The sequence below is a fragment of the Hevea brasiliensis genome, chromosome 6 (genome assembly GCF_030052815.1).
Source record: "Hevea brasiliensis isolate MT/VB/25A 57/8 chromosome 6, ASM3005281v1, whole genome shotgun sequence".
Lineage (NCBI taxonomy): Eukaryota > Viridiplantae > Streptophyta > Magnoliopsida > Malpighiales > Euphorbiaceae > Hevea > Hevea brasiliensis.
The window spans coordinates 916278-941349 of NC_079498.1; the positions used below are offsets into that span (position 1 = coordinate 916278).

General features: G+C 34.7%; 2 protein-coding genes across 4 annotated transcripts; one reads left to right on the forward strand and one right to left on the reverse strand.

Annotated features, from left to right (window-relative positions):
- The first annotated feature begins 4922 nt into the window (after nt 1-4922).
- On the forward strand, nt 4923-12867 carry LOC110648782 (pleiotropic drug resistance protein 2). Its single transcript, XM_021803130.2, has 20 exons — nt 4923-5592; nt 6077-6197; nt 6416-6504; nt 6599-6683; nt 6778-7068; nt 7149-7239; nt 7346-8246; nt 8380-8540; nt 8710-8813; nt 8981-9140; nt 9251-9331; nt 9666-9811; nt 9920-10252; nt 10467-10757; nt 10872-10955; nt 11046-11179; nt 11281-11508; nt 11611-11782; nt 11891-12145; nt 12357-12867. The coding sequence occupies exons 1-20, from the start codon at nt 5228-5230 to the stop codon at nt 12624-12626; spliced, it is 4362 nt and encodes a 1453-aa protein (XP_021658822.2). The 5' UTR covers nt 4923-5227; the 3' UTR covers nt 12627-12867.
- Nucleotides 12868-13186: 319 nt separating this feature from the next.
- Nucleotides 13187-23923, reverse strand: LOC110648784 (uncharacterized). 3 transcript variants are annotated; one of them, XR_009149347.1, is made up of 4 exons: nt 21947-23923; nt 14925-15232; nt 13963-14042; nt 13715-13855 (listed from the first exon to the last, which is right to left on the reverse strand). XR_009149347.1 is itself a non-coding variant. In XM_021803132.2 (3 exons), the coding sequence occupies exons 1-3, from the start codon at nt 23635-23637 to the stop codon at nt 13500-13502; spliced, it is 2355 nt and encodes a 784-aa protein (XP_021658824.2). In that variant the 5' UTR covers nt 23638-23921; the 3' UTR covers nt 13187-13499. The 3 variants fall into 3 exon arrangements, 2 of the variants coding, with proteins under 2 accessions (XP_021658824.2, XP_058004126.1); XM_021803132.2 differs by lacking the exon at nt 13963-14042 and having other exon boundaries at nt 13187-13855; nt 21947-23921; XM_058148143.1 differs by lacking the exon at nt 13963-14042 and having other exon boundaries at nt 13187-13855; nt 14925-15229; nt 21947-23920.
- Between the last annotated feature and the right edge of the window lie 1149 nt (nt 23924-25072).

Sequence of the window (25072 nt, forward strand, 5' to 3'; positions counted from 1 at the left end):
GTCCTCTCTGTACCTCGTTGTTAATTTTTTTGCTTGGCTTTTCTGGTGCCATTGCCCAATGCCCACTACCGGTCAGTGTTCAAGGTGCTCTATATATGCAATAGTTTTTTCATTTGTACATCTTGCTACTCCAGGTATCGGACAAGGTCAAGTCTTCCTCTTTCTATAACATTAGGGATTGGAGATAGATTATATTGCACATTTGAACAAGGGATGGACTCAACTATCTTGCTGACTGATTCTGTTGGAGCCAGGCAATTAGGAAAGTTTTAAGAAAGAATAAATTTGGACTTGCAATTGCTCTTTTATTTTTTGTTGGCTAAATTTGTGCACAGGTTTCATATTTTTGGAGGATAATTTTTTTTCATGTCATTTTATCTTCTAACTGAAGCATTGAGAATGATTGGCCTCTCCAAATAAGCTATTGTGCCTTTGCTTGAAATGTCTAAACAGGATTCACCTTGCTTAACTATGTCATCATATTTTTGTAATCCAAGAAATCTTTTGTTATATAGTTTTGCTTGGCCAGAATGAGAGACTTGGTGTACATATTGAAAACTGAGACAATGCAGGTGAGGAATGTTAATTGCATATTTGAAGATTTCTTTGAATTATATTACTAAAAACATGTTAAAAAAACAATTTCTTGAAAGTAGAATTCTAGATTGCCAGCCTGCAAGAGTATTAATTGGATTATATAAAATCTACTTTTTGGGTCAAACGTGAATTGTGAATATGATAATGTTTAGGTATGAATTGCATAAAACACTCAATGGAAAAGAATTTATATACTATCAGTCAACATTAGGTTGTATAAGTGGGCAAAGACAACTTGGCACTAACCAAGGAAGAGGAAAAAGGAACTTGTCAAGAAAAAATTGTCCATGCATCTCTGATTTAGATGCTAAGAAACATCTGAAATGGCAATCCATGCTTATTTTGTTTTCTTTTTGTTTTGGGTGGGATGTTCATGTTGGACTTCTATCTCCCACAACTAGAGGAAAGATTCTAACTTTTAACAGCTGATCAGGGTTTTGGCGCTGTCTTCACTCATTTCCAGTATTGATAATTAGTGTGGTTTTATTTTATTTTTAAGTTCTTAGGAAAGGATCAAAACTTCAACACAACCCAATTTTTAATGCATGAGAGTCTGTTGTATTATAGCCATTTAAACCATGGTTTCTTCTTGGACCTGGAAGACATCACTGTTCATGTTCTGACTGGATTGATCTGGTCTATGTTGATGATTAGAGGAGCTATTTGATTTATTCCTGTAAAAAGCCTTGAGCTTGGCTTGGTAGGGGCATTGTGCACTCTATCTGTTTCATTTTATATGTTTGTCATTGTCTAAACAATTATTTCACTAGTATTCATCCACGTATATTCTAACATTTGCAGATCAATGATCTACTTAGGGAACATTTATCTGTGATGTCAACAGTTTAGCTGACTAAATTAATTACTTGATCTTTCTTGAGATAAGAATGATTTTTTTCTTAATACAATTAACTTCATGATAATTATTTTTAAGTTTATTTATTTTTTAACCTGATCAAGTAATGAAAGCTAAGTTTTATTGAAATTGAGGGATTGTTGATTCACTAAAATTTGTGTCACATCAGATTTGGCAGAAGGTTTCATCAATGAATTTGAATTTACATGGTTGCTAATAATTAACTTATTTTTTAACGAAATAAATGTGAAAAAAAGGAATATTTTGTATTGTGGGTTGGGATGGCTTTTTCTGTGGGAATGTAGTGTAATGCAAGAGGTGACTTTTTGAGGCAATGATGAGAGGTTAGATAGTAGAAAACTACGCAAAAAGGAAGGCCTGGCCTGCTGTATCACCCATACATCGGCCTGTAAATGGGTTCTATTATAATATTTTTTTGCCATTTGCTGGGTCAAGGTTGGCATGGATGGTGCAGCCTACCAAACCTTATTGATATTTATTTAATTCTCTTATCCCTATGATAACATTATACCAAGTTGTGTTTGGATTAGAAATTTGAGATAGTCGATGAATGTTCATGTCCATCAAATATTCTATATTCATTTGGTAAAAGTATTGAACAATTGCTATTTAGTTGATATATCCCTTGAACTGTTATATTTATATTTTAAAAAGTTGTGAAATTAAAATCGTTTTTAATCAGTTATTATCATTTCAAGATAAAAGTGATCACTTTACTCTCTCATTATATATTTTTATATTATTAGGAATGAATATTACTCATATTTCTTATATTATTTAATTTTTATTTATTTATTTAACTTTTATTTATCTATTTCAATAATAAAATAAATATAGTATAGTAAGTAAAATGTAATATATATATATATATATATATATATATATATATATATATATATATATATATATAAAATAAAAGAAATGATACGATATAATAAATTAATAATTATATATTTATTTTAATAATAAAATAAATTATATATAGACGTTCTTATTAGTTATTTTACACACCAGCAATAACAGTTAGACAAATTTTTAACAAACATTTAATATAAATTAGTTATCATTAATAATAAGTAATAAACTAATAGAAACAACTATCAAGTATCTAAAAGTTTAACCAATCAGGCTCTAAGAAAGCTCAATAGTACTGAAATTATTATGAAATCTCGAGTTCAAGTATAAATTAAAATCAACCATCCCAAAATATTAATAATAAATTAGCTTAAAAATTGAAAAATTATAATATATTTTTGAGAGAAAAGAGATTTGGATAGCTTGTAAATCAATAAGCAAGTAAGAGAATAGAAAATTAAAATTGGGGATGGAGTTATTAGCAAATATTAGTTTATTTATAATAATTCATACTCATTCATAAGTTTTACCATGGACTTATTTATTTATTTTAGGGTATAAAAGTGATGGATTGGCCATTTAATTATGTTGGTTTAAATAGCACCCATTAGTTTGGTTGAAATTGTTGTAGGAAATTTTATGAAATCAAATGCATTTCATTAAATAAATAAAAAAAAGGTAGAGTATTTGCAAAAATAGCCAATCAAGGACTTGGTCTTCAAGGATCACTATCTTTCTCCAAAGTGACCACACACTCAAACATGCTTGAATATTAAAAATAATCTCAAAGAAGGATTCATTCTTACACACTAAATACTTTAATATTATAGGATAACTTTAGGAAGCTATTGACTATATCATTGGTGAAATTATGCACTAAAATGACTTAGTATATATGATGTGAAAGTTAAATTTGAAGAATATTGTTAAATTTGAAAAATATTCATAATCATAAATATTTTTAAAAAATTAGTTAATATGAAATGGTCATTTGCAAATTGATTGTGAATTTTAATGTAAACTTTTCTAATTGTGAATTAATGGTCATTTGGGTTTGCCATTCCTTTTCTAAGGCGTCGACTTTATTTTCTATTTATCACCTCTCATCCTTTTAAAAGAAGGAGAAATTCTTTTTCTATGGATAAGAAAAAAGAATTTTTTTTTTTCCTGTTCTTCTTTTGTCCAAAGTGGCAAAGTCAAGCAAATTAGCCAACTTGAGAGTTGAGTGTGAAAACATTGAGAAAAACCGCAATTTTTCGTGGAAAATATTTATGATGTGAAGTTCTTTATGGTCAAATTCATGGATTTAGGAGTTGAGTGTGAAAAAATTGAGAAAAATAGTAATTTTTCATGGAAAATATCTTTCATGTGAAGTTCTTTACGGTCAAATTCAGGGTTTTTTTTTTTAATTTTTTTATCTTGTTTATTTGACAATAAAGATGAATAAAATTTATTTTTAAATCTTCTCTAATAAAGAATTTAGAGAATGAAAACTCGAAGAGAGCGTTTTAATTAGAATAAATAAAATAATACTATTAAATTTATATTTAATAATAAATTTAATAATTATTTTTATTAAATATTTTTATTTTAAATTATTATATAAATAATTAATAACTAACGAATAGTATCTAATCGCTAAAACAATTAATCATTATTAAAACAATGAATATTTTCTAACAGACTATTATGTTTTTTTTTTTTTAATTTTTTACTTTGTCCAGAGAGAGAGAGAAGCATCTTATAATGGTCAACTCATTATGGCAAAATAATATTCTTATACTTTGTCAAAATAATCCATCATTTTATAAATATTTAATAAATAATTCACGCAATCCACTGCATTAAGATACTTATTATTATTGGTTTCAATTATTATTATTATTATTATTTATTTATTTATTTCTCTAATCAAATTGATTTGATACACTTAAATTATCCAGCTTATTGCGAAAAATGCTGACTTAACAGCTAAAAACATATATAATTGCACTTCATAGAAAACACTGAAAGAGTCTTATTTATTTTAAATAATTAAGTTAGACCTTTTATTTTATTTTATTTTTTATAATTCTTAATTCATATTTGACCAAGACCAAGCATATTTCCTTAATATTCATCTTATTTTTTTATTTAATTAAGAAATATATACATATATATATATATATTTTTTTTTTTTTCAATTGGTGCATATACACTAAATTAATAAAAAAAGTATTTTAACATAGTTTTAGATAGGAATGAATGTATATACTTGAATGTAGATTTTAATTAAATTTGGATTTTTTTACTTAGATGTAGTTTATTATGGACTCAAAGCATGAGATGTACGGTGAAACTCACTATTTGTGTTTTGAGTTCAGGATAAATTAGGTAAAATTTTTTATTAAATTTAGTTAAATTAAAAAAAATTAGTAAAAAAAAGAAAAGGAGAAATAACGTTTACTTTTAATTTTTAGTTACTTTTTGTAAGGGAAAAAAAAAAAGCAAGAGGAAGGTTGGTAGTTGTGAATTGTGAAGTCTTTGGTCTCTTTATCAAAGTCTATATAAGTCTCTTCAAAATTGCTAACAAAAACTGCATTTTCTTCCTCTCTCTTGTTAGTCTCTTTCTAAAACAAAGGCAGCAAGAAGAGGCTTATTTTCAACTTGTGCATACTCAATTCATATTCTTTCTACATGCACTGTTCAAATTATTATTCATTCTTTCATTTCTTGACGACACTTTATTCAAAATCTGTGAATCGTGAAGGTGAAAGCATTCTGAAGGATTGCTTGCTGTCCAGAGACTTCAAGTACTAGAGCTGCAAGCTTTCTGTATACAGGAAAACTTCTTATCTGAATCTTGATACTATATATTGGTAACAAGAGAGGGTTTTTTTTTCTCTAAGGGACTGAAAGATGGCAGCTGCCTTTGCCGGAGATGACTTGGCAAGGCAAATGAGTAGTAGGAGCTGGAGGCGGTCCACAAGCATAAGGGAAATGTGGAATGAGCCGGATGTGTTCCAGAGAAGTTCAAGGCGGTCACTAGTGATGGATGACGAGGAGGAGTTGCGGTGGGCAGCCATAGAGAGGCTGCCAACTTATGATAGGATGAGGAAAGGGGTTCTTACCCAGGTTATGAGCAATGGCAGGATGGTGCATAATGAGGTTGACATGACGAGGCTTGGAACTCAAGACAAGAAGAAATTGATGGATAGTATACTTAAAGTTGTTGAGGAAGATAATGAGAAGTTCCTCAGGAGGCTTAGGGACAGAACTGACAGGTAAATTGTTTCTCCTTTGAATTAGTCTGCTTGGTGTATGACAAAATAAATGAAAGAAAGTTTAATTCTCAAATCTTATGGCTCTTTGTTCTTCTGGGGTGTGAGAGTTTTCAAACATAACATCCCAAAGAAATATGTGATCAAGTAGTTCGGCTTTGTTTCTCACTTTGACGTTCTTCGATTTACAACACATCATGTTCATTCTCAAGATTTTATTTTAGATACTGCTGAGAAAATTTGGGAGTGTAACAAAATTAACATCTAGACGTTAGATGGTTGCTTTCATTTGAAGTTCAAGCAGACACAAATTTTCTCCCTGATACAACTGTTGGGTAAAGTGTCTTTAAAGTATTCTATTGTTGGAAATCTCAAGAATATAAAACATTAAATTTTACAGTATAATCTTGTGCCTTTTTTGGTGAACAAACAGGGTTTAGGATTTAGACATGACAAGGGTGTTGACAATTGAGTTTTATTGAAACAGGGTAGGAATTGAGACTCCAAAAATTGAAGTCAGAATTCAGAATTTTTCTGTTGAGGGAGGTGCGTATGTTGGGACCAGAGCACTTCCAACTTTGCTTAATTCCACCTTGAATGCAATTGAGGTATGGTTTTCTGTTTCTTTTTCATATATATATATATATATATATATATATATATATATATTTGTCGTTTCAAAATATAAGAAATTGATATGAACTTCACGAGGCAAAATAGCAAGTGGTAAGAAACATAATTTCAAAAATATGATTTGTTAATATCCATAGTAAGTTCATTTTCTTATTAATGAGCACCATGTGCAATGCACTTTGAATGTGAATAGGGAGCTCTTGGAATGGTTGGGCTTTCTCCATCAAAGAAAAGGATAATCAAGATACTCCAAGATGTTAATGGAATAGTAAGACCATCAAGGTAGCCTTAAGAATAGCAGATGAAAACTCTTAACACAAGTATGTGTTTTCTTATGGCTTCCCTCACATGTTACATTCATTGTCATCACTTTCAGGATGACACTACTTCTCGGGCCCCCTGGCTCTGGAAAAACAACACTGCTAAAAGCCCTTGCTGGAAAGCTTGATGATGATCTTAAGGTTTGTTATTTCTCTCCGCTCTTCCTTCTATGTATTTCTATGATTTCAGCAAAAAGGCTTTTATTAGCCACTTTAACAATTGGTTAATCAACAGGTAACAGGGAAAGTCACCTACTGTGGTCATGAGCTTTGGGAATTTGTACCTCAAAGAACCTGTGCTTATATTGGCCAGCATGAGCTTCACTATGGTGAAATGACTGTTCGTGAGACACTTGATTTCTCAGGGCGTTGCTTGGGAGTGGGAACCAGGTATGAAATGCTGTCAGAGCTATCAAGACGGGAGAGAGAAGCAGGTATCAAACCAGATCCTGAGATTGATGCATTCATGAAAAACACTTCTATGGCAGGCCAAGAAACCAATCTGATTACAGACTATGTTCTAAAGGTTTGTTTCTTTTATTTTGCTTAAGTTTGTATATTTATCCCTTTGGTTATCAAGCTTAATGTCTTTTTTTCTCCAAATAGATACTTGGATTGGACATTTGTGCTGATATCATGGTGGGAGATGACATGAGAAGGGGTATCTCTGGTGGACAAAAGAAGCGTGTAACTACGGGTATGTGTTAATATAACTGGTAGTAGTGGCATCAATTATGGATTGATAGTCACCATTCAACATTGTTCTCCTATATTCTGATAGCAGCATCTTGTAATGAATGCAGGAGAAATGTTGGTAGGACCAGCAAAAGCATTTTTTATGGATGAAATATCCACAGGGTTGGATAGTTCCACGACTTTCCAAATTGTCAAGTTCATGAGGCAGATGGTTCACATAATGGATGTTACTATGGTCATCTCTCTCTTGCAGCCTGCACCTGAGACATTTGATCTCTTTGATGATGTTATCCTACTTTCAGAAGGCCAGATTGTCTACCAAGGTCCACGTGATAACATTCTTGATTTCTTTGAATACGTGGGTTTCAAATGTCCTGAAAGGAAGGGTATTGCTGACTTCCTGCAAGAAGTAACTTCCAAGAAGGACCAACAACAGTATTGGTTCAGAAAAAATCAACCTTACAGATACATATCAGTACCGGAGTTTGTAAGAGCCTTCAATGTCTTTCATGTTGGTCAACAGCTTTCGGCAGATCTTAGAGTTCCCTTTGATAAATCCAGAACCCATCCTGCTGCTTTGGTGAAAGAAAAGTATGGCATCTCCAATTGGGAACTGTTCAAGGCTGGCTTTGCAAGAGAATGGCTTCTGATGAAGCGCAACTCTTTTGTTTACATATTTAAAACCACCCAGATAACAATCATGGCAACAATTGCATTGACTGTGTTCTTAAGAACACAGATGAAATATGGTCAAATTAATGATGGAATGAAGTTTTTTGGAGCACTGTTTTTTAGTCTTATTAATGTCATGTTTAATGGGATGGCAGAGCTTGCAATGACTGTTTTCAGACTTCCTGTGTTCTACAAACAGAGAGATTTCTTATTCTATCCAGCATGGGCTTTTGGCTTGCCAATTTGGCTCCTCAGAATTCCCATCTCGCTGTTGGAATCTGGGATTTGGATCATCCTTACATATTACACCATTGGCTTTGCCCCTGCTGTCAGTAGGTAAGTGGTAATTAATTGTATGTGGCACTTTTTGGTTTGATAAGGTGCTTAATACTTTGTGATCATTGAAGTTTGATAATTTGAAAAGTTTAATGCATTCTATTGACGTATCGGATGTCTTAAACATCTCCAGGTTCTTCAAACAGTTGTTGGCTTTTGTTGGCATACATCAAACAGCTCTCTCTCTTTTCCGTATGATAGCAGCTCTTGGAAGAAATGAAGTAGTTGCAAATACACTTGGTTCCTTTACCTTGCTGTTGGTTTTTGTTCTTGGAGGCTACATTGTTTCAAAAAGTAGTAAATCTTTCTTTTCTTCACTTCAATGAGTTTTCTTGTGGTTCATAACAACCTGATAACTGAAATAATTTAGTATCTCAATTAAAAAACTTCCAGATTCTTTCTTGTGTACCGCTTTTGTTCTTGGCAAGACTCCTGAATATAATTTGTTTCTTTTTGGTTGCAGATGATATATCATCATGGATGATATGGGGTTACTATATTTCTCCTATGATGTATGGGCAAAATGCCATTGCAATCAATGAGTTTCTTGACAAAAGATGGAGTACAGTAAGTTCAACGCATTGAAAAATCCCTCTTCATATGCATTGAAATCTTATCATTTCATTCAAATTCTGAATATGAAAGAAAACATATATTTGAATGAATATGCGTATTTCAAATTCTGATCTACAGTCATTTGTATAAGACTTGTAACACGATTCTTTCTGGCACAGCCAACTGGCAACCCTAATGAACCCACAATTGGAATTGCCCTTCTTAAGGAGAGAGGCCTGTTCACAACTGAAAAGGCATTTTGGATTTGTGTTGGAGCACTTTTTGCATTTTCTCTTCTTTTCAATGTTCTCTTCATTGTGGCGTTGACATATTTAAGTCGTAAGTTGATACTCTCATTTGATTACTTTGTTGATGTAATGGCAATGAAATCTGTGTTCTGATGACTCTTTTCATTTTCGTTTGTTCTTTCTTGTGTACCCAAATATCAGCTTTTGGTGATAATAAGGCTGTAATTGTGGATGATGACTCTGACAAAAATGCTAGGCGGCAATTGGCATCCAATCAGGAAGGTTAGCATTGTTACATTTTCGCTTCTTGAGATGTCACCTTGGTTGTATGCTGACTTGCACTAATGTGACAAGTTTCTTAATTTATCATTGATTAATAAATAATGGATCAAATTTTTAAAGAAATGAAACAAGTGAGTCATGGAGAGAGATCTAAGCTAAGAGAAATGAAGCAAGAACCTTTTCTTTTGGCATTTTTTATACTGTGTTAAGAATATCCATGCTTCAAACTTCTGATATTTTCAGCCCATTGAAAAAGAAAATTTAATTCATTGCTTTATTCTTTAAATGCAACAGTTTTCATTTGTTCAGCTAATGTTAACTCCTCAAATTATAGGAATTGACATGGCAGTGAGAAATGCTCAAGGGAGTAGTAGCTTAAATGTCAGTATCACAAATCAATCTAGAAAGGGAATGGTTTTGCCTTTCCAACCCCTTGCAGTTGCTTTCAACCATGTGAATTATTATGTGGATATGCCTGCGGTGGGTCATTTTCCCCAAGACTTTGCATTTCATTTTCAAATAACCATATGATTACATTTCTATCTTGGCATGTCAATGTTCTCAGTGTTAATCATTTGGATTTATCAGGAAATGAAGAGTCAAGGTGTTGAAGAGAGCAGATTGCAACTTCTGCAAGATGTTAGTGGTGCTTTTAGGCCTGGTATTCTAACAGCATTGGTAGGTGTGAGTGGTGCTGGAAAGACCACCCTAATGGATGTCTTAGCAGGAAGGAAGACTGGTGGACATATTGAAGGAAGCATAAGCATTTCTGGTTATCCAAAGAACCAAAAAACATTTGCAAGGGTCAGCGGTTATTGTGAACAGAGCGACATTCATTCACCATATGTAACAGTTTATGAATCTCTCTTATATTCTGCCTGGCTTCGACTTTCTGCGGACGTAAATAAAGCAACGCGAAAGGCATGTTACTTCATACCAGATAGCTTCTATGATGCAACTAAAAAAATTTTATGAGATGACAAGCATATGTTTTTCTATAACTTAATTCTTCAACATAAATTTGTTATTAACCTTCCTTATAATCATATAACTTCATATTTATTTTTGTTAAGTGTTGAATACAAGAATGGGCAACGTGAATAATGTAGTTTACTGAAAATCTCCTTTCATGCAGATGTTTGTTGAGGAAGTAATGGGGTTGGTTGAACTTAACCCCTTAAGGAATGCTCTAGTTGGTCTTCCGGGAGTTGATGGTCTTTCAACTGAGCAGAGGAAGAGACTGACTATAGCCGTAGAGTTGGTAGCTAATCCATCAATTATCTTTATGGATGAGCCCACATCAGGCCTTGATGCTAGAGCTGCAGCAATCGTTATGCGTACAGTAAGGAATACAGTGGATACAGGACGAACTGTTGTTTGCACAATTCACCAACCGAGCATTGATATCTTTGAAGCTTTTGATGAGGTCTGTTTCAATTGCAAATATGTGAATTTGTAATAATATCAATCTATTGCTGCTTATTATTTCATATGCTATATTTAAATTCTAATGTGATATTATTGTTGTTATTTATTGCAGCTCTTATTGATGAAAAGAGGAGGACAAGTGATATATGCTGGACCTCTTGGTCGACATTCTCACAAGCTTGTGGAATACTTTGAGGTTAGTCTTTGCTTATATTTTTGTGCATTCTTTTCTTATACTGAAGCGTTTCATAAATATGAACTTACTAACATCTACCTTGGCTTGTAGGCTGTTCCGGGGGTTTCCAAGATCAAAGAGGGTTATAATCCTGCTACCTGGATGTTAGAGGTGAGCTCTACTGCAGTAGAGGCTCAACTTGATGTTGATTTTGCGGAAATTTATGCCAACTCTGATCTTTATAGGTAACTATTATGCAAAAATATAACCACTCTGTAACTTCCAAGCTACCATTTTGTATTTATGGATAATGATCTTTCTCCTCATCTTGTTTGCCCTTTTTCAGGAGAAATCAGGAACTCATCAAAGAACTTGGCACTCCACAACCAGGTTCCCGGGATCTTTACTTCCCCACTCAATATTCCCAGAGCTTTATAACTCAATGCAAAGCTTGTTTCTGGAAACAACACTGGTCATACTGGAGGAACTCTCGATACAATGCCATCCGGTTCTTTATGACAACTATGATTGGAGCAATGTTTGGTGTTATCTTCTGGAATAAAGGAGGCCAGATGTAAGACGGCAACTTTTAGTTTTCTGGCACTTCCCAATTATGCTTTCACTAATTTGTATGGTCTAATTACATGAATTCTGTTTCCATCTTTCCTGTTAACAGAGAAACACGACAAGAACTGACCAATCTGCTTGGAGCTACCTATGCTGCTATTCTTTTCCTTGGAGGTAGCAATGCTTCTGCTGTGCAATCTGTTGTGGCAGTAGAGAGAACAGTTTTCTATCGTGAAAGAGCTGCAGGGATGTATTCAGAGTTGCCTTATGCATTTGCTCATGTAAGAAATTGAAATCAATATTTGTACTCATGTGTGTCTACCCCATTTTAGGATAACATATTTTACACATTTGGTGTGTTCTGAAATATCTATACTCTTGTGCCGCAGGTGGCTGTAGAGACCATTTATGTTGCAATCCAAACCTTTATTTATACTCTCCTTTTGTACTCAATGATCGGGTATGAGTGGGAGGTGGACAAATTCTTCTATTTCTACTACTTCATCTTCATGTGCTTTACCTACTTTTCAATGTACGGAATGATGGTTGTTGCCCTGACTCCTGGCCATCAAATTGCTGCAATTGTTATGTCCTTCTTCCTGAGCTTCTGGAACTTGTTCTCTGGTTTCCTCATTCCCAGGCCGGTATGTAACTTGAAACTCAGTTTGAAAGTCACTTATAATTCTTTAGAATCATCTGAAAAACTGCAATTTTTAGGCTTGAAGCTAGAAATAATGGAAGAATTATTTATGAATATTGTCATTCAGTTGCTTGGTACATATGATTCTGAATTTTCTCATGACTCTTTAGTCTTTATTAGTTTACCTTACAACCTTTCTTCATCAATTATTGCAGCTTATCCCTGTATGGTGGAGATGGTATTACTGGGGTTCTCCAGTTGCTTGGACAATTTATGGCATTTTTGCATCTCAATTTGCAGACAAGAAAACCATTCTTCATGTTCCTGATGCAGCATCAACGACTGTGGATGTATTCCTCAAGAAGGGTTTCGGTTATGATCATGACTTCCTTATTCCTGTAGTGCTTGCCCATGTTGGTTGGGTCCTCCTTTTCTTCTTTGTCTTTGCCTATGGCATCAAGTTCCTTAACTTCCAAAGGCGATGAGAACACCTTTTAGAATGTGAAAATTTATAGAAAGCTCAGTAGAGTGCTTAAATATCATATATCAGAGAGGAAAGGACAAATGTCACCTCTCTCTCTCTTTTGCTTTTCTCTTCTTTTGAGAAAATCTGTGTATAGTTTTTTTTTTTCATAGTTTAATTTTATTTTTGCATACAAATGAATTGTTGTACTTTTGAATGATGTAACATAACATATATTTTATACAATGATTATTGTTGTTGCACTTGCAGTAATGAATATTGACAAATATTTTAGAATGGTGAGGCCTTGCTCTCTTTCCTCTGTTATTTTCTAAAATCTCTCTAAGCTTCATTTTCAGCATTACACCAGCAGAATTTCCTTCTAAAGGCTCATTTCCCCTATATTGTTTTAAATTTAAAATGGAATTGTCAAAAACTTATTGATATGGAGAAATCAAATAACAAACAACAACATTGTTGTGTGGTTCAAGGAGGCAATATAAATATTGGTGGTACAATTACCAATGATTATATTTTAAATTAGTACTGCACACTAGAGATTATTGAAAGCAAGGGAAGCCATTTCAGCATGAAATTTTCTGCTCATTTCATTTATAAGACCAAAAACAAAATTGATGAGGAATAGTTAGAACAGCAGATCATCTGACCAGTTACCTACAATTTACAAACAGATATTCACCTCCTCATTGATAGAACACCACAGGAAGCACTTCGAAAATAAAAGAAGAAAACAAAAGTAGTCAATTTGTCGATGAAAGATAACCGGATCAACTATACTGTGGTTCTGTACTTAGCAGAAGCCAGAAGACAAAAACACCTGTCTATTTACTTGAACTCCAAAATATTAACGTATCCTTCTTGCACAATTTATCCTTCAGTATGGAGAGGCATTTGCAATAGCCTCAATATCCTTCTTGCTCTTCACCACACACCGCTTCTTGATCTCAAAATCAAGCTTATCTAGGTCACTTGCAATCCCCAAATATCCATATAGAACACTTTCTACCTTACCTACTGGCACCATTTGAGTTTCCTGACAGTACTTTTTGCTGCCACTACAACTGAATTGCTGGAACTCAGCCCTCCCGTGTTTCTTCTCACTAAAAAGCCTGTGAAGCCTTTCTGCTTCTCGCAACCCAGAAAAAGTGCCACTGAAGCTCACAACCATAGTACTCTGATTTGCAGCTTTACCACGATATAAATTGGTCACCCCTCGGTCACATCCCATACCTGCAAGTATCATTGGGAAGGAAATGCAAGAAATAAAAAGGAACAAAACAATGCATCACAAAAAAAGAAGCTGTTACACAACATAACCAACAAGTGTCATCCCAAACTTTTAGGATCAGCCACAAAATAAAGCTCGTTGTAAAGGTCAGAATTGTATCCAGTCAATTCCAAAGCAATTGCAATGGCTCTGCATAGAAACCCCGAGTACACATTCTCCTTCAAATTCTTACATTAATGAAAGAATCACAAGAAAACAATTAGAACTTGAAAAGTCATTTGGTGTCATAATGGTAGCCCAAAAAAGGAAGCTTAAGAATGAACAAAAGAAAGAGAGAGAGAGAGGGGAAAAAAAAAAAAAACCTTCTTTGTGAAAACATGAAATCAATCAGATTGACCTTTTGTTTGGGGAAAAGGTAAGAGAAAAAGAAAAGGAGGGGGGAGAAAGTTGAGGAAGAGAAAATGGAGAGGGAGAAAGTTTGGGAGGTGAATGGGAAAAAGAGGGGAGAGAAATGAGACTAAAAACTTTTTATTATTTCAAATTACCATAATATCCTTCACTTTTTCCTATGAAACCATTAAATATAGGGATAAAAGAGTAATAAACATTTTCTCCTCACTTTCAGCCAAATTGGATAGAAAGTGGGGTGAAAGTGTTTGGCGGACCCAGGGTACAAGTTTCTCCTGTTATTTTCTCTTCTCTCCACTTTCACTGCCTTCTCAGACAAGAGAAAAGAAGAATCTTCTGTTATTTTCTCCCCCTTCTCTCTCTCCCCCCCATCTTCACAGCTTCCTCAACAAAGGAAGTAAGAATAGGGAAAGCATTATAGATCATTACAATTAGGAAAAACAAGATCTGCAGAACACGGCTGATGATATGGAAAAACAAGAAATATTGCAAACTTGGGAGGAAAATCAGAAGTAAAAAAATCTTGATAAAATGATGATAAACATTTTTCCAGTTGGATTATGGGAGAAGATGAAAATTATGTTGCCATACACCAGCAAAGGAGAGCACCTTGACAATGATAAGATTTCATAGGATCAGTCATCAGGTTTAAAGTTTACATACCTCTAAGAATATCCTTGAGCCCTTCAATGGTTACAATCATACGTTCATTTAGATTATAATTTGATATGGAACTGTTATGGATGAGAACAACTGGAGGCCAGATAATGAGGTCCTCCTTCAATGATAAGGCTTCAGTGTCAGGCAATAGATGTGGAATCCATTTACCATTTGGACCTCTTATGTTATTCCATCCCATCAGCACACAAAGTGCTTTATGAAAACCCAAATGCTCAGACCTGGACCCAACTTTAGTAGACATGAATGTATGCTGTGCCAAGCTTAATGTGTCCACAAATTCCTTGGAGCTGCTATGACATGGAAACATGTTCAGCAATCAATAACAAAGTTGGTTGAGAACAAGATGCACAGCAAACAGGACAAACTATAAAAGCATCAGTTATTCTCAATCAGCAATATGAGAGGACCACAACACTCCCTGAGCAATTTCCAAATATTTAATATGGCATCGCAAGTTAAAAAAAAGTAAAAAAAAAAAAAAAAAACCTTTGAAAGCATGATTTAACAAGTTACAACTATAAAATCTTCCCAAAAATCAGAAAGAACCTTGTAAAATAAAGAATCTTTAAGAACCTTGTAAAATAAAGAATCTTTATAGTTATGGTTTGTTATGGAAAATCAATCACTGTATTATTTCTCTGTATATTCTGTATTCTGTATTCCTATTTAGGATTTCTTATTTAGGATTTCTTCCTAATTAGTAGAACACAATTATAGGAATCAATTGTATATATATATATACCCATATACAGATTAATTGAAATAAAAAGGGAGAATCATCTCTTTCTACATGGTATCAGAGCAGGTTCATTAAGGAATCTAAATCTGGAATTTTTTTTTTCTTTTCCTGTTTGTTTTTGGATTGAAACCCATTGTTACCCTAGGTCATCTATCTAAGGTGACTATTTGTTTTCACTTCTCACCACCCAGCTCAGGAGAGACCTTGGCCGCCGACCGGCCATCCCCTCTGATCCGGTTGCCGGAATCCAAGCACGTGAGGCTCACGTGCCTAACTCAGGTTCTCGCCGTTTCTTCACTCGCCAGCGCGTGGAGGCGCGTCCGCCGGCCATTTCGACTCTGATCAGCATCGCCGGCGTCGCCTCAACCCCCTCATTCCACCACTGTGTGCTGTTGCCTGATCCAGTACACCATTAAAGGACTTCTGAGGTTTGGCTCTCAGATCCTATTTCGGTATTTGCTTGATTGTTATTTTGGGTTATTTTGCGGCTGTAAGCACTTTGGATTAGTGTTTCGGTTAGTTTTCTTTGTCTCAACAAATGGCAGGCAATAAGAATGTTATTTCTGATGTGATTTCGATGATGACTAAGATCACGGAAAACAAACTTAATGGTTCGAATTACCTGGAGTGGAGTAAGACTGTTAGGGTCTATTTGCGTAGCATTGATAAGGATGATCACCTTACTAAAGACCTACCTACTAATGATACACGACAAACTTGGCTAAGGGAGGATGCTCGATTGTTTTTGCAGCTTTGGAACTCGATTCATAGTGAGGTAATTAGTTTAATTAATCACTGTGAATTTGTTAAGAAATTGATGGATTATTTAGATTTTCTGTATTCTGATAAAAGGAATGTCTCCCGTATTTATGATGTTTGTAAGGCATTCTACCATGCTGAGAAAGAGGATAAGTCTCTCACGGCTTATTTTATGGATTTTAAACGGGTATATGAGGAACTTAATGTATTGTTGCCTTTTAATCCTAATGTGAAAGTTCAGCAGACCCAACGAGAGCAATTGGCTGTTATGAGTTTTTTTGCAGGCCTTCCTTCAGAGTATGAGACTGCTAAATCTCAGATTTTCTCCAGTTCTGAGATTTCCTCTTTGCATGGAACGTTCACACGGGTCTTTCGTACAGAGAGTACTCAATTTTCACAGCCTGCCAGTAGTGCTCTTATTAGCCGTAATCCAAGTGGACAACAGGATAATAGAAGAGGAAGTAGAGGAAGAATTACAGGCAATAGAGGTAATCAGCGTAATGGGGAGGCTAGTTCTAACAGGACTCAAGATGAGTCATTTGTTATTATTGCCATGAGCCTGGCCATACAAAATATAATTGTCCGCAACTTCAGAGGAAAAATCAGCGATCACAGATGGCAAATATGGCAGTAGAAGATTCTACAGTATCTTTCTCTGAGAAAACTGTTTTGGTATCTGCAGAGGATTTTACATAGTTTTCCCAGTATCAGGCATCTCTAAAGCCTACCAGTTTCCCTGTCACTGCGATCGCTGAGTCAGGTAAATCCACTACATGCCTTGTGTCTTCCTCATCCAAATGAGTTATTGATTCTGGTGCGACAGATCACATGACCAGTAATTTTAGTCTTCTATCTGCTTTTCAGTCTAATCTCATTTTCTCTACTGTTACTTTAGCTGATGGTTCTACTTCTTGTGTCATGGGTTCAGAAACTGCGAACCCGACTTAGTCAATTTCTTTGTCATCTGTTTTATGTCTACCAAAATTCTCTTTTAATCTACTTTCTGTTAGTAAATTTACTCGTATCTTAAATTGTTCTGTTTCCTTTTTTCCTGACCAGTGTTTGTTTTAGGATCTTATGACGAAGCAGATTATTAATAGAAGATGCGAGTCAGGTGGTCTCTACATTCTAGAAAATCATGTACCGCGGTTGCTTGTTTGCTCCAGTACCTTAACACCTCTTGAAGCTCATTGTAGATTGGGTTATCCTTCTTTGTCTACCATGAAGGAGCTGTGTCCTCAGTTTCAGTCTTTATCAGTACTAAAATGTGAGTCGTATCAGTTTGCAAAACATCATCGTTTGCCTTCTGTGTCTAGAGTCAATAAACGGGCTTCATCCCCTTTTGAGTTAGTTCATTATGATATTTGGGGTCCTTGTTCTGTTACTTCTAAAACTGGATTTCGTTATTTTGTTACTTTTGTTGATGATTACTCTCGTGTTACTTGGTTATGTTTAATGAAGAATCGTTCTGAGTTGTTTTCTATCTTTTGTGCCTTTTGTAATGAAATTAAAACTTAATTTAATATGTCTGTGCGCATATTAAGAAGTGACAATGTCAAAGAATACTTTTCAGCATAATTTCAGTCTTATATGACACAAAATGACATTCTTCATCAGTCTTCCTGTGTTGATACCCCATCCCAAAATGGCGTGGCTGAAAGAAAAAATCGGCATCTTCTTGAGGTAACTCGTGCTCGTCTTTTTCATATGAAAGTTCCTAAACACTTTTGGGCGAATGCAGTTTCTATGGTATGTTTTTTGATCAATCGTATACCGTCTTCTGTCCTTAATAGGGATATTCCTTATACTGCTTTGTTTTCTACAAAATCTTTGTTCCCTGTTGAACCCCATATTTTTTGTTGTACCTGTTTTGTGCGTGATATTCGTCCACAGGTTACTAAATTGGATCCGAAGTCTCTGAAATATGTCTTCCTTAGGTACTCCCGGCTCCAAAAAGGGTACCGCTGTTTCTCTCTTACTCTTAATCGTTATCTTGTTTCTGCAGATGTCACATTTTTTAAGTCCACTCCATTCTTTCCTCATTCATCTGTGTATGAGAGTCAGGGGGAGGAAGATGATCCCTTAATATATACTGTCCAACCAATGTCTAGTCCTCTTCCACAGCCTGTTCCTTCTGTCTCTGAATCTACTCGACCTCCCGTTGTTCATGTTTATTCCAGGAGATTAGAGATTCCTGACTCAGATCTTTCATCAGCTACTTCGTTGGAAGATCCTGTACCTCATACTGATCATGATTCTGACCTAGACTTATCCATTGTTCTTCGTAAAGGTAAGCGTTCTTGTACTTATCCTATCTCTTCTTTTGTTTCTCATAATCAATTGTCTTCTTGTTCTCGGTGTTTTGTTACTTCTTTAGACTCTGTTCCTATCCCTAATACTATTGGTGAGACACTGTCTCATCCTGGCTGTGTGCTGCTATGAAAAAGGAAATGGAGGCGTTAGATGCTAATAGTACATGGGAACTGTTGCCTTTGCCCACTGGTAAGAAAGCTATTGGTTGCAAATGGGTATTTACAGTAAAGGTAAATCCTGATGGTTCTGTGGCTAGGTTAAAAGCACGCCTTGTAGCAAAAGGATATGCTCAGACATATGGGGTTGATTACTCTGACAGTTTTTCTCCTGTAGCTAAACTTACTTCTGTTCGCTTGTTTATCTCTTTAGCAGCTACATATGATTGGCCTATGCACCAATTGAATACCAAGAATGCTTTCCTTCATAGTGATCTTCAGAGGGAGGTGTACATGGAGCAACCACCTGGGTTTGTTGCTCAAGGGGAGTTGGATAAAGTTTGTAGGCTTCGGAAGTCTCTTTATAGTTTGAAACAAAGTCCTAGGGCCTGGTTTGGGAGATTCAGTGAAGCAGTACAGGAATTTAGTATGCAAAAGAGTAAGTGTAATCACTCAGTATTTTATAGGCAATCTGAGGCTGGTCTAATTCTCCTGGTAGTCTATGTGGATGACATTGTCATCACTGGGAGTGACTCTGCAGGTATTTCATCTCTTAAAACCTTCCTCCAAACCCAGTTTCAGACCAAAGACTTGGGATTGTTAAAGTATTTCTTGGGTATTGAAGTTATGAGAAGTAAGAAGGGTATTTTCTTGTCTCAAAGAAAATATGTCCTTGATCTATTGACAGAGACAGGAAAATTAGATACTAAGCTTTGCAGTGCACCAATGACTCCAAATTTATAACTGTTAGCAGGGGATAGTGAGTTGTTTGAAGATCCAGAGAGATACAAGAGATTGGTAGGAAAATTGAACTACCTTACAGTCACTCATCCTGACATTGCTTATGCCGTTAGTGTGGTAAGTCAGTTTATGTCTTCCCCAACTGTTGCTCATTGGGAAGCCTTGGGACAAATCTTGTATTATCTGAAGGGCGCTCCAGGAAGAGATTTGTTATATGGTAATCATGGGCATTTGAATGTTGAATATTTTTCATATGCCGACTGGGCTGGATCTAAGGTTGACAGGAGGTCGACTAATGGATATTGGGTTTTTGTTGGAGGAAATTTGGTGTCTTGGAGAAACAAGAAGCAGAGTGTAGTTTCTCAATCTAGTGCTGAATCGGAATACATAGCCATGGCACAATCAGTATGTGAAGTAATGTGGATACTTCAATTACTAGATGAGACAGGTTTTAAGACCTCCCTGCTTGCGAAATTGTGGTGTAATAATCAAGCTGCTCTTCATATTGTTTCTAATCCGGTGTTTCATGAGCGGACCAAACATATTAAGATTGATTGTCACTTTGTTCGTGAAAAGATTCAACAACAGATCATCTCAACAAGACACATCAAAACTCGAGAGCAATTAGGAGATATTTTCACAAAAGCTCTGAATGGAGCTAGGATTGACTACATTTGTAACAAGTTGGGCATGATTAACATCTATGCTTCAACTTGAGAGGGAGTGTTATGGAAAGTCAATCACTATATTATTTCTCTGTATATTCAGTATTCTGTATTCCTATTTAGGATTTCTTATTTAGGATTTCTTCTTAATTAGTAGAACACAATTATAGGAATCAATTGTATATATATACCCATGTACAGATTAATTGAAATAAAAAGGGAGAATCATCTCTTTCTACATGGTTTAAGCCAGAAGGAACCATGGCTAGCATGATGAGTTTTGTGATCCACAAGTAAAAAACTAAAAATTAAATATAAAAGAGAGAGAATCCAAAGAGCAACGCTGCTAAAATTATCAACACAAAACAACAACAAATTATTCAACAACCAGAAAGCAAGGTATACTACTGAATGGATTGTTCCCTAAGTAGTGTTAAGCACATCTACAACTATTGTTTGTCAACCCCTGCCACTAAGGATGAAAAGCTTAAGGGAGCTTTATTCAAATCGGGGAGGGAGAGAGAGACCGAGGTCAAACTATGAAGCCATTATGTAACAGAACAAGACAATATGACACTAAGCATCACCTTAGAAACTTCTCAAGGAAATTGCTTTCTTTAGAACAAAATTTTCATGTAGATTGTTTTAATGTGGTCCCATCACTCCCCATGTGTCTACAACAGTATTGAAAACAATGCTACTGATCAGAATAAAAGAGAAATAGAGATGAGTACAAAAGAGAAGTCTTTTCCCAACTATCAAATGATATCTTACTCATCTCAAGAATATAGGCTCCATTTTCAAAAACTTTAGGGAATAACATGTCTCTTGTTGCCTTTTCATTCAAACAATTAGTAGGCTCTACAGGCTGAACCATACACTACATTATATCATAGAGAGAATGCTTTTCACTACCAGTTTCATCCTTGGAAAAGCAAAGGAAGGGAAAGAAGTCAATCATTAAGGTTTTTTGCCTGATACACGAAAGTTAGCCAGGGCAAAGAGAATTTAGATTCAAAACCTCTCCCCCAAACTTTAAAAGTTGAAGATAAATAATTCTTCCCTTTTCCAGGTTTTCTGTCCTAACCCAGCGCAATGTAGTCCATGATTCCTAAAACAATAAATTGCACCATCCTCCCATCATTGCTGCTACAACTACAAGCATCCTTTCTAATGGACCTTTAACTACTCAGAAAAATACAAGGGAAAACTTCCTACCCCCCTGACCCTTCCATTTTGTTCACAATTTCTGGTTTCTCTTTGTTCTATTACATACACAATAGAGTTTGTAACTTACTAATGTTCAACAATCACAACAAAACAAAGTAAACAGAAAATAATGTGAATCTTCCCAATGCACCTTGATGGAAAGTTCCAGCCATTCTTCAATTGCATGTCTAGCACTTGACCAAAAATCTCAAACTGATTAAATTTAGCATACTCAAGAAAAGTGAAGTGACTTGAAATCCCATTATTGAGAACCAAAAATTATGCACAAACCAATGACCCATGCATCATCATATCACTACCATATAGAATAATACTTAATTCAACCATTAAAAATCAATACTTAAGTTCAATCAGAAGATGCAAAAAAGAATTGCTTCATTTTCAGCAAAGTAGATGACAAACCTGCCACAAATGCTGCACTTCATAGTACCAGCTCTTCCTTCCTCCAAGTATTTCCTCCTATTAGCTGAATTCTCATTCAAAACTTTGACAAACTTCAAGAAAGCACTTTGCACCAGCAGCATGAATTCCTCAGAGTCCTCAGGTGGCTCAGTCCTGTCATATCTCTTTTCCAGTTCCAAGGATTTCACTTTTTGAACATTAAGGTTTTGTTCAAAATTTTCCGGAGTTATTTCTTCTTGTATGTTAACCCAAGGACGTTTCTTCTTAACTTTTAGAGAAAGTCCCAATCTCTTTCCTGCATTTGGAGCAGGCCCTAAACGTTGCTTTACACTTCTTCGAGCTGGCCCCAACCGCTTCTTTATGTCACTTTTAGAAGGCTTAACAAACTTGCTTGAAAGTCTTTGCTTTGATGGTACTGCATATTTAGATGATAAGGTATTTCCAAGATTGACATTTGCATAAATGGCCACTCCATCAATCATCCTTCCAGTGTTGCTGCCTCGATACTCTCCCCATCTTGAGTTCTCCAGCATTGGCAATTGTTCAATATCTTCATAACTGCAATCCCCATCTCCACAAATTGAATCAGGGATCTCATCAAGGGCATTCCGATCACATGATAACATTATTTTCTGATAATCACTGTCCATTTCTATATCTAAACTACTTTTGATCCTTATTTCTGATGCCTCCTCAGGAGTGAACAGCCGTTGGGAACTACTTCCAGTGGAATAAAATTCTTCATATGATACAGGTAACTTCTCCAAACCATCTCCATAAGAGCCATTACCACCGGCATGTCTTTCAAAACCATGCTCTGCTACAAACTGTAGGATCTCAGGATTCAAATTCAAACTCTTGCAATCCAAATCTTTCTCATCTTCACCTAAAGAAGTATAATTTTGCAACAGCATTTTTCTCTCTCTTATCAAATTATCTCTAAAAGTAGTATCATCATTAATATTACTATTTCCTTCAATCTTGTCCACAATTGAGTCCACGATGCTAGTCCTCTTCTCACTCCCTTCAAATATTCCCAAAGGCGAAGAAGAGGAATACCCTCCATCAACAAGCCCACAATTTCTTCTAGTATTGGTAGGGTCCATCCGGGGACTAAAACAAGTTCTTGATGAGCCCCCACCAACATTTTTCATAGACATGGAGTTCGGGACCACATCCGAATCACGGAACCCACCAAGATTGTTTCCATCTGTATTAGCATTTGTGGGTTTTTTATAAGCCAACAACTTGTCCCACTGAAACTTCATAGAAGTTGATTCTCTTCTCTTTCCCAACAAAGTTTCACTAAACCCTGACAGTTTCTGCCACTGTCCATATCTCTCTTCACTACACTCTCCCCGCTGCACCGAACCCATATCAACAAACCGGCCTCTTTCAGCCGGAAACGGATCATTCGACCAGTTCAGACCAGAGAAACACAGGTTTCCTCCGAAGTTTTGGTTCTCTGTATTTCTAGGTTGAGGTTGTGAACGAGTTCCAACATCACCAGCGTGCAGTTGTTCCTCTCTTCCACGAATGAATCTAGACCGGTCATGCTCGGGCCCGGACGGACCCAGAGACCGATAGGAACTGGAAAACTGCCAGTTTTCCTGAATTGGGGGGTCTCTTCCGCGACTTTCCTGCCGTGGCAGAGACCCAGGTCTAATATCGGCGTGTCTTCGTTCTCTCATTGTTCATGAAAGGGAAGAGGATAAAGGAATGAAAAAAAAAAAAGGAAGAAACCCTAGGAAGTAATCTTGCAAAAGATTGTTAAAGCAAGATTTAAAGCCTGCATTATGAGTTGGGTTAGTGACCTTATAGCCAGCAATGGTTGCCTACTTGCCTTAGCTACTGAAATTGGTTTCATTCTTCTCTTCTACTACCCAAGAAAAAGCTCTGGTTTTAAACCAGTTGTTTAGCCGTTTAGGTTTTTAAGGTTTTGCGTTTGCGTTTGGGTCTTTCTTCTTTCTCTTCATTTTTTCCCTTTTTTTTTTTATTTTAAAATTTTTAAATTTAAATGAGAAGACCATTTAAAGATAAAATAAAAAAAAATTACAGAATTTTAAATATAATTATTAAAACTCAGAAATAAAATTATAAATAATGACAAACTCTAAAAATGTGGGTCATTAAAAAAATAATATTTATATTACTCTAAAATATATTATATAATTTTTTTAAATATAATATTTAAAATTTTAAAATATATAAATTTATATATAAATATTTAATTTAACAATTAATAAACTTATTTTTATATGAATTTAAATTTTTTATACTCACATTCTAACATCATTATTAAATTAAAAAAAAATAAATAATAACAATCATAACAAGGATGAGGTGAATTAATTATTTATTTTATTTTTAAAATACTTTAGCCAGGGATGAGCACTATTTAGTTTAAATTAAAAAATTGAATCGAATCGCTTTAATTAAATAATTCAGTTTGATTTTTGATATAATTCGATTCGATTTTATATTTTAAAAATTTCAGTTATTTCTGTTCAAATTTATAGAAAAAAATCAGTTTGAACTGAACTGAATAGTATTTTTTATTTTTGAATTAATTTATTTGTATGAAAAATTTATAAATTGTATGTAATTTTTTATATATAAATTACTTAATTTTATTGATAAATAGTTATTAGGTTCAAATAAAAGTTAAAATCAAACCAAATAACTTAAAAATTAAGTTTAAATTAAAAAATAAGTAAATTCAGAACAGATCAATTTGAATCAAACCAAATCAAAATATAACGGTTCAATTCGATTTACTTTTTTATTTATTTCAATTCGGTTCGATTTTAAAATATAATAATTTGATTTTAATAATTTAATTTTATTCGATTTGGATCGAATGCTCACCCCTAACTTCAACAAAATAAATATAGGTGAATCAATTCGTTGACCTTGAGCTTGATTCATTGGATAAATTTACCTGGCGAATTCAATACTTACTCCCTTTTTTTGCTCATTTTAGAATGCTTGTCAGTCTCCAAAACAATAAAATAATAAGGGAAATAAAATTTAAAATTTAGAATATTAAGAGCTTAAAAAATAATAAAAAAAAAGCTTGGAAATTTATGATATTATTTTGATATAAGATGGGCCTACTTGGAGATG